Raw genomic sequence first — 10,246 nt, forward strand, 5'->3', positions numbered from 1 at the left:
AGTTAATTCACAGAGTGTGCACAAGAGGGAGTGGCTGATGACACGGGCTGTCAGTTACTGCAGTCGCTCTATTTAACATGTGGAGGCTGGACAAACAGTAGATACTGAGCCACAGTTCCGACATGTTCTACCCTTAAAGGGATAGTTCACCCAAAAATGAATATTTGATGTTTATCTGCTTACCCCCAGGGCATCCAAGATGTAGGTGACTTTGTTTCCTCAGCAGAATACAAACGAAGATTTTTAACGAAAACCGGTGCAGTCTGCCAGCCAAATAATGTGTGTGGATGGGCACCAGACCTTTAAAAGTAAACAAAAACATGCACAGACAAATTCAAATTACATCCTGCGACTAGTGACGATACATTGATGTCTTAAGACATGTTTTTTGCGAGAAACTGAACAATATCATTTTTTACCTTTGATACACAGCCACGTCCATCTGTCCTGAGCACGAGCTTGTCATCCGGATCGTTACACATGTATGCGCTCTGGCATAGTATACGCAAATGCCGGAAGCGATCTGTCGCATGAATACAACACTTATTGTTTACACAGTGCACAGAGATTGTAGGTATAGCGGCTATTCAAAATGGTAATTACTTGCGCTTATCCTGATTGTTCAAACCAATTAAAAGCTAAAAGATTACGTTTGCTTGCGCAAACTCATCTGGGACTTTTCACCGATTTCCCCTTACGGTGTTTGCGTATTCTACACCAGAGCGTGTACCCTACGCCAGAGCGCGTACACGTAACGTGCCTGATGCTAAACTCGTGCTCATGACAGATGGACGTGGCTCTGTAGGTAAAAAATTATAGAAATACTGTTAATTTTCTCGCAAAAACCAATAGTTTCGTGTCTTAAGACATCAATGTATCGTCACGAGTCGCAGGGTGTAATTTGGATTTGTCTGTGCATGTTTTTGTTTACTTTTAAAGGTTTGGTGCCCATCCACTTCCATTATTTGGCTGGCAGACTGCACCGGTTTTCGTTAAAAATCTTCGTTTGTGTTCTTCTGAGGAAACAAAGTCACCTACATCTTGGATGCCCTGGGGGTAAGCAGATAAACATCAAATTTTCATTTTTGGGTGAACTATCCCTTTAAGGTTTTGTAAAACATAGGAAGCGTTAAATTTGAAACAGTTTAGGAAAGCAGCAAAAGATAAGGTATTCTTGTGGTTTTAGTGGCTGAAGTTTTAAAGAAAAAAAAATTACACAAAATATTTATAATTCCACCCTTGTTTTACATCTCTAATTAAGTAGATTTGAGACAATGATCACGTGAACACTTTTGTACAATCCTGAGTTCATGCTGCTTGAATGCTAATGTCACTAAAGGGAGAAATGCAGTAAAATCTGAAATGTATGTTAATTTCTAATTCAACTTTTCACTTGTTTTCCTAGAATTTGGAATAAAAATGTGCATCAAATTCAAAAAATGCTAAACATAAGCATCACAAGTGGTTCTAGACTTACTGTAAAGGATTAGTTCACTTCCAGAATAAAAATGTCCTGATAATTTACTCACCCCGGTGTTATCCAAGATGTTCATGTCTTTCTTTCTTCAGCAAAAAAAAAATAAAGGTATTTGAGGAAAATTTTGATTTTATTCCATATAGTGGACTTCAATGGTAGCTAACTGGTTGAAGGTCCAAAATGCAGTTTCAATGCGGCTTCAATGGCCTCTACGCGTTCCCAGCCGAGGAATAAAGGTCTTCTCTAGTGAAATGGTCATTTATTTTCTTGCACTAGCTCTGTGATGCACATACACTTCTTCATGCATTGCATAATCATGTTGGTAAGAACTTTATCTAATTTTTCTCCTCCAACTTCAAAATCGTCCGACATCGTTGTTTTACCTTTTTTAGTAAAGAGCGTTTGACTTTCTTTGCATGTTCACGCTGTAAACATTGGGTCTATTGGTACTTTGCCCTATGTAAAACTTGAAGTCGAGCTAGTGCAAGACACGCATTTATGGTTAAAAGTATATACTTTTTTTTTTTTTTTTTTTAAATTACAGATTGTTTCACTACAAAAGACCCTTATTCCTCGGCTGGGATTGTGTAGAATCCATTAAAGCTGCACTAAAACTGCAATTTGGACCACTATATGGAGAAAAATCCTGGAATGTTTACTTCAAAAACCTTAATTTCTTTTCAACTAAAGAAAGAAAGACATGAACATCTTGAATGACAGGGGGTAAGTAAATGTATCAGGACGTTTTTATTCTAGAAGTGAACAAATCTTTTAATACTATACAATTTAATAATGATAAACAACACATTCATAAAATTATTTAAATTAGCCTCTTATAAAATATAAATATAAATTAAATAAAAATTTTAAAGACAAATATGTTCAATACATAATGACAAAGCTGTATATTTTGGAATTCACACAAGGAAGAGGTAAGATTCAGGATGAAAATGTGTGGTGGATCATTTTATGCAGTATATTAATTTCATGTTATATTAATGTATTGCAGATACACCATATTGCCAAAAGTATTGGGACACCCCGTTATAATGAACAGGTTGACTACTGTAGTAATTTCCATGGGTACAAATTCTAATGTTGGGTCGAGTCCACCTAAGTCGAGTCCGAGTCCAAAATGGGGCGAGTCGAGTCCGAGTCCAACTAAACACTACTGTTTTTCAGTATCTTAACCTTGTTTTAACCTTTACAACTAGAATAAGGCAATGCCAATTTAAATATAAAAAAGCAAACCGCTATTGCATATTGCCATTTGGATTTTTGATTTCACACCATCTTATAATTAGTGTCCTGCTCAGCAAACTTTAAAGTCATGTAACAGAAGTTATAACTTATGTATTGTGACATATTTCAGAGTGAAACAGCTTTTAGAATGTGACAAATTATAGGTCTGAACAGGACTTAACTTTATTTGCTGTTATATAGTAAGTGTATAAATTCAACGGGGTGGGTAGGAAGCTTAGTGAATGAGACCTGAGGAGCAGAAAATTCACCTCTTATCTCTGATTTTGGGTTTTATATGACAAATGGTAAGACCTTAGACGGGGTAGATGGCATTTTGATTTTTTTTTTTTCTTGGATGAAAATGAGGCTGTGAAAATGAGTTTTTAAGTAGCAGTCTATGGAGGCCATGGAATAAAAGAGTAAAAAAAAAAGTACTGACTTTATTTTCACAATTTTGGTGATTATTTTCACAAGTCATTGGTGATTGTTTAGTTGATATTAGAACTTTGCTTTCTGCAAGTTCTTCCACACTGACTGAATCAATCATTTCTTTTTGAACCTTGCCTTATACACAAAGGCATTGTCATGTTAGAATGGAAGAGGGTCCTGTCAAAACTGTTGCTGTAAAATTAGAAGCACACAATCCCCTGGAATATCATTATATGCTTAAACATTAAGATTTGTACTCTTGGAAATTACTAAATTAGTCAAACCTGTTCATTACAAGGAGGTGTCCCAATATAGTGTATAATGGCTATAATCATGTATTGGATAAAACATTACATTCTCAATGCTGAGATTTGAATTTCTCAATTTCTTGAAAATATAAAAATGTGAATGTGGAAAACTATCTATGTATTTTTTTGGTCACACTTTATTTTAAGGTCCAGTACTCAGTTCTCTAGTTAATTAACATCGGATGCCCATTTTCCACAAGTTAAAGGAGTAGTTTACTTTCAGAACAAAAATTTACAGATAATGTACTCACCCCCTTGTCATCTAAGATGTTTCTTTCTTTCTTCAGTCATAAGGAAATTATGTTTTTTGAGTAAAACATTTCAGGATTCCTCTCCATATAATGGACTTCTATGGTGCCCCAGAGTTTGAACTTCCAAAGCTGCATTTAAACTGAATTTTGGAAGTTCAAACTCGGGGGCACCATAGAAGTCCATTATAGTCTTCATGAAATGTTTGCAACATACTTTAGTTAAAATTCCTTAATGGTTGTGTAAAACAACACCATTTTTACCTTATCAAATCAGCTCTGTTCACAGCGACCCGCTTTGGTGCATGGCTCTTTAAATGTTAATGAGCTCTGCTTACCCCGCCCCTCTCTTCCATTTTTTTGTGTATTTGGTGACATATTACCATGAAAAACAAAACTAATGCATCCTCAGTGGCTCTCTTGTCAGAAGAAAATGAATCTAATGCCGGTTTCACTGCGGTTGTGGGTGGGGCTTAAACAATATGACATCATATTGCTCAGAAAATTAAAACGGCTTGATAGTTGAGACTAAAAAAAGGAGTGAAAGGATTTTTATCATTGTAGGGTGGTTGTGCTAAGACACATTTATATGCAAACACCATGTAAAAGTGAAATTTGCATCCAATGTCCCCTTTAACTACATTCTTGAGCACTAAACTTTCTTTTTCTCTGTTGTTCTCATCTATTGTCCATTTTATTCTTAAGTGGACACAGGAGGACAATCTTCCACACGTAAGTCCCGTAATGTAGCGATTTCAGCAAATTACTACAATCAGGACCGGGCGACTTTGAGACCTCTTTAGCATAGTGCTGAATCCCCCAGTTTCCTTTGAAAAAATCTATTTGTTTTGAATTCTATTATCACTTCAGCTTCCATAAAACCAAAAATACAGAGGTAATTATGGTGCATTTGAGTTTTGTGGCCCTAAGCTATTTAGTACTTCAGTATCAAATCCTCACCCTTATTGCTTTAACTGACAAAGGCCTGTGCCAATTCTACCTCCAAAATTCCCCTTGAATTCTGAGTCAATCTGGAGTCATATCACAGTCTGTAGGCTGATCCACATCACCGCATGTAGGTAGAGCCAAATCGCTGCAGTTGGTATTTCTATTTCTACTCCGATGATTGGCACCTTACTGAGCATATTTAGCGCTAACAAGGTGTTCAGTGATGGCTCAGGAGAAATGCGCTCTCTGAGTGGCTAAATAGCACACGCAGATTCTACTATGGCTCAACACAGCTGAACTGATGTGAGAAGTGTGCTTTAGCATTGCTAACTCAAGCAGAGTGAGAAAATGACACTTTTGTCCCTAACACTTCATCAAATCATTAGCGACACATCCACACTTGTCTGATGAGCGAAGCTAGCAGGAATAGCGGTCAGTTCTCACTTGAGGAAGAAAAAAAACAATAGTAATTGATCCTTTCTGTCCTTTCTCTACTTCATATTCCGCATTGCATCAGTTTAATAGATTCAGCCTCTGCTATCTGAGCATAATCCCTCTGAAAAAGTATGCGAGGCTTCGTTTTCGTAACCAAAATAATGTAATTCTGTGAAAACACACATAATTTAGTTATGATGCACACTAATGCATTTTTGGATCCTGCATGCCGTAGCCTGGGAAGTTGCGAATATAAATTTGAATCACATCACTGCCTATCCTTGAATGAGGACAGGGTAAAAAAAAAAAAGACAAGTGGGAGAGTCACTCACCTGCAGGTGCTGCTCTTCTGCATGACCTCTGCCCTGTGGTAACCAGATAGCTTGCAGAATCCGTCATTACTGTAAACTATCGGCCATTCCACAATTTGTGCATTCCCCAACAAGAAACTTGTCTCTGTAATCAAAAATTAGAGAACACATTTAGAAATGTTTGTTTATTTATTGTTCATTTTATTGTCTGGAACAACAGTTTAACCAATTAGTATGGAATTAAGGGAATTAAAAACACTTTCTTTGGTTTTAACCTTAAATTAATCATTTATGTAAATGTTTTTTGAAACCTTAAGCTCTCAGAAGCATAATTCATAACAAACAGAAATGCTGTAGGAAAGCGTGGTAATCACATGCTGTGAGTATTTTCTCCACTGACGTTTTTCAAAAAATGTGCATATGTAAATATTTTATTCCACCCTATATCATATATATAGAATATATGAAGAGTTTGTTTGCAAAAACAGCAAAAAAAACAAAAAAAAAGCAAAGCCAATTTTTTAATCAATTTTCAAAAATCATGTTTTTCATTGTGCATTCCAGTTAACTTAAAGTTGGGTACATTTGATTTAAAGTAAAAATAACAACAACAAAAAAGCAGTATAAAATAATATATATTTATCTTACAATTTTTCACAATTTTTTCTGGAAATTTGGCCTTTTTTCTTAGAATTGTGAGATATAAACTCACAATTGCAAGTATTAAAGCCAGAATTGCGAGATGTAAACTCACATTTCTTTTTTTCTCAAAATTACGTGATATAAAATCGCAATTGCAAATTGCAAATTCAGAATTGCTAGATAAACTCACAATTCTGACTTTTTCTTCGAAATTGCAATTTTTTTTTGAGTTATTAAGTCAGAATTGTGAAATATAAACCTGCAATTCTGAGAAATAAAGTCACAATCTTTTATTTCTCAGAATTGTGAGACATAAACTCACAATTCTGACTTTTTTCTCAGAATTGTGTGATATAAACTCACAATTGCGAGTTGCAAAGTCAAAATTGTGAGACATAAATTCGTAATTCTAAGAAATAAAGTCTAGATAAAATCACAATTCTGACTTTTTTTCTCATTGCAATTTTCTCATGCAACTGTAAGTTAAATCAGAATTGTAAGATATAAACTTGCTATTCTGAGAAATAAAGTCTGAATTGCAAGATAAACTCACAATTCTGACTTTTTTCCCAGGAATGTGATTTTCTCACCCAACTGCGAGTTATTAAGTCAGAATCACAGAATTGTGAGATATAAACTTGCAATCCATATCAGTCTTTTTTCCATCAAAATTTGACTTTTTAACTTACAATTGTTAGAAAAATTCAGAAAAAGTCAGAATTTAAGGAAAAAAGGACAGATTTGCGAGATACAAACTCACAATTCAGACTTTTTTCTCAGAATTGCATGATATAAAATGTCAATTGGGAGTTGCAAAGTCAGAATTGCAAGACAAACTCGAAATTCTGACTTTTCTTCTCATTGCGATTTTCTCATGCAATTGTAAGTTATTAAGTCAGAATTGTAACATATAAACTCGCAATTCTGAGAACATATCAGTCCTTTTTCCCCTCAAAAGAAAAGTTTATAACTTGCAATCGTCAGAAAAATTCAGAAATTGTGAGAAACTGCTGGATATAAACGTGCAATTCTGAGAGAAAAGTCAGAATTGCAAGACACAAACTCGCATTTGTGAGAAAAAAGGTCAGAATTGTGAGATATAAACTCACAATTCTGACTTTTTTTTCTCAGAATTGCATGATATAAATGTTCTCACTCAATTGCAAAATATGTCATAGATTGTGAGATATAAACTTGCAATTCTGAGAACATATCAGTCTGTTTTCCCCTCAAAATGGGACTTTTTAACTTGCAGTTGTCAGAAAAAGTCAGAATTGCGAGATATAACCTCACAATTGTGAGAAACAAGTCTGAATTTTGAAATTCTCACTTTATAACTTGCAAGTGCGAATTTATATCATGCAAGTCAGAGTCAGAATTTCAAAAAAGTCAGAATTCCAGGATAAAAAGTACAATATAAATGCAAAATAAAACAGCACATATAACATTTAGTCTAATCATCTGAGATGACCAGACACCTTTTTTCCTAAGGTTAAACACATTCCTTTCAGTGGCAATTTGTTGAAAAGAAAAAAGAGTTGAGTTTCAAGCCCTCATTTGTACTCCATTTGTGAAAACTGCCTTAATCAGTTCATTCTTCCGTTTGACAAATTGAATTGCAATGCAGTCTTGACATCAACGTAATTGATACACAGTGGTCTAGCCATAGCAGGTGGGTTAAAGACCTGAACATTGTTCCAGCCATTAAAAAGACTAAGTCATCCTCTCTAGTCTTCATTAGCGGTTTAGTGAGCTGACTTCAGCCTCCCGACGCAGGTATAAAAATAGCAAGCCAAGGAGGACATTACAGCACCGGAAACAAATCAAGACACAAAATGTCTGTGACAATACAAATCCTTACACACATAAAGGCACTCACAAACGGAATCATCTTTGCTCTCACACACACACAGAAAGGCTTTTATAATGCGGCAGAGCTACAGTTCTCTCTGGACACACACACACACACACACACAGTCCCACCCTGAGGAAAAGAGAAAGAGAGAGAGAGAACGTGGCATTTGACACAGCCATTAAAAAAGGTGGCCACTTCTCTCCTTCATTGAATAGTCTCCATTATCTCTCCTCCTCCTCTCCTTTCAGTTTGCCTCCACAGGACCGGCTGAAAGGAGAGGCGGAAAGGATAAAGTGAAGTGCTGTCCCCTTGAGGAAGGAGAGTTGAGACTCATTACAGTGGTCTCCACGCCATGGCCCTTGCCCTCGGATCAGGGGCCAATTGCGAGGAAGTGCTCCCTGAGGATGCGAAAGACCTAGATCCTGTTTGCAGATGATAATCGTGTAATGCTCTGTCACTCATGATATATCGCATTCCTAGCCAAGACAGCACGTTCAGACTAATAAAGTCTCTGCCAAGAAGTCAAGCATTAATAACTAATATGGAAAAGGAGTTGAGGCGAGTGGAGCAGGACCGTGTTACAGTCACATCCACAGCATAACCACTACAGGAAAGTCTATGCGAGGAATGAATGGTGTTGCAATGAAAGTCATTATAGTTTAGATGTAAATTACATTTTTATTCTATTATTTTTCTCATTTACTTTAGCTTTTATTAGTTTTAATGGAGCCCCTAAGGGGACGTGATGATGGGAAAAAAAGAGGTGGAAGGAAAAATACATTTATTTTATTATTTTTATTTTTATTTTTTGGGAAAAAAATATAGTTTTAGTTTTTGTTAACTATAACAATAAAAAAAAAAATTATTGTGGGAACGCAAAGCTTTTTTCTTTTCTTTTTTTCTTTTTTTTTTTCTTTTTTTTTATAAAATGTGACCACAATAGCATTAAAATACAAAAATTTTGCATTCCCACAAGAAAATCTGTGTTTGATCGTAATCGGGTTATTATAACAAAAACTAAAACTATATTTTTAAAAAATAAATAAATAAAATAATAAGATAAAAATCTTTGTGTTCCCACAAGAAAACTTGTGTTTGATCATTATAGTTAACAAAAACAAAAACTATATTTTTACATAAAAAATAATAATAATAAAATTTAAAAAAGTTGCATTCCGACAAGGAAATGTGTTTTTGATCATAACAGTTAACAAAAAGTACAACTATATTTTTGTACAAAAAATAGTTTCAAAATAAAATAATAAAATAAAAAGTTTTGCGTTGCCACATGAAAATTTGTGTTTGATTTTAACAGGGTTATTGTATTTAATAAAAACGAAAACTATGTATTTAATTAAAAAAAAAAACTGTTTCAATATAAAATAAAAAAGCTTTGCGTTCCTACAAGAAAATTTTTGTTTGATCATTATAGTTAACAAAAACTAAAACTATATAGAAACAAACTGTTTTCAAAATAAAATAATAAAATAAAAAGTTTTGCATTCCCACACAAAAATCTGTGTTTTATCGTAACAGGGTTATTATATTAACAAAAACTAAAACTATATTTTTACAAAAAAAATATATTTATATATAAAATAATAACATAAAAAGCTTTGCATTCCCACAAGAAAATTTGTGTTTGATTGTAACAGTTAACTAAAATTAAAACTATATTTTTAGAAACAAAAATTGTTTTAAAATAAAGTAATAAAATAAAAAGCTTTGCGTTCCCACAAGAAAATCTGTATTTGATTGTAACCGGGTTATTATATTAACAAAAACTAAAACTATATTTTTACAAAAAATAAAATAAAATAAAATAAGATAAAAAGCTTTGTGTTCCCACAAGAAAACTTATAGTTAACAAAAACTAAAACTATATTTTTACAAAAAATAAAATAAAATAAAATAAGATAAAAAGCTTTGTGTTCCCACAAGAAAACTTATAGTTAACAAAAACTAAAACTATATTTTTACAAAAAAATAAAATAAAATAATAAGATAAAAATCTTGTGTTTGATTGTTATAGTTAACAAAAAATGAAAACTATATTTTTACAAAAAAAAAAAATAATAAATAAATTAAAAAGCGTTGCATTCCCACAAGAAAATTTGTTTTTGATCATAACAGTTAACAAAAAGTACAACTATATTTTTGTACAAAAAATAGTTTCAAAATAAAATAATAAAATAAAAAGGTTTTATAACTATGACTATATTTATAAATATATTCTATATTTTATAAATATAACTATATTTTTACCAAAAATTTTGTAAAAAATTAAATAAAAAAGCTTTGTGTTCCCATAAGAAAATTTAGTTTGATCATTGTAGTTAACAAAATCAAAA

At 33.3% G+C, this 10,246-nt stretch overlaps 1 protein-coding gene across 1 annotated transcript in view; it reads left to right on the forward strand.

The window, feature by feature from the left end:
* The window catches only part of LOC141283293 (hypoxia-inducible factor 1-alpha-like), a 20,408-nt gene extending 12,094 nt beyond the window's left edge, over positions 1-8,314 (forward strand). Inside the window, exon 7 of the mRNA XM_073816578.1 lies at positions 8,144-8,314. Within this exon, the coding sequence (XP_073672679.1) occupies positions 8,144-8,314 (171 nt within the window). The remainder of the gene's footprint in view (positions 1-8,143) is intronic.
* The last annotated feature ends 1,932 nt before the right edge of the window (positions 8,315-10,246 follow it).

This window comes from Garra rufa, chromosome 13, assembly GCF_049309525.1.
Source record: "Garra rufa chromosome 13, GarRuf1.0, whole genome shotgun sequence".
In the NCBI taxonomy this organism is placed as follows: Eukaryota; Metazoa; Chordata; class Actinopteri; order Cypriniformes; family Cyprinidae; genus Garra; species Garra rufa.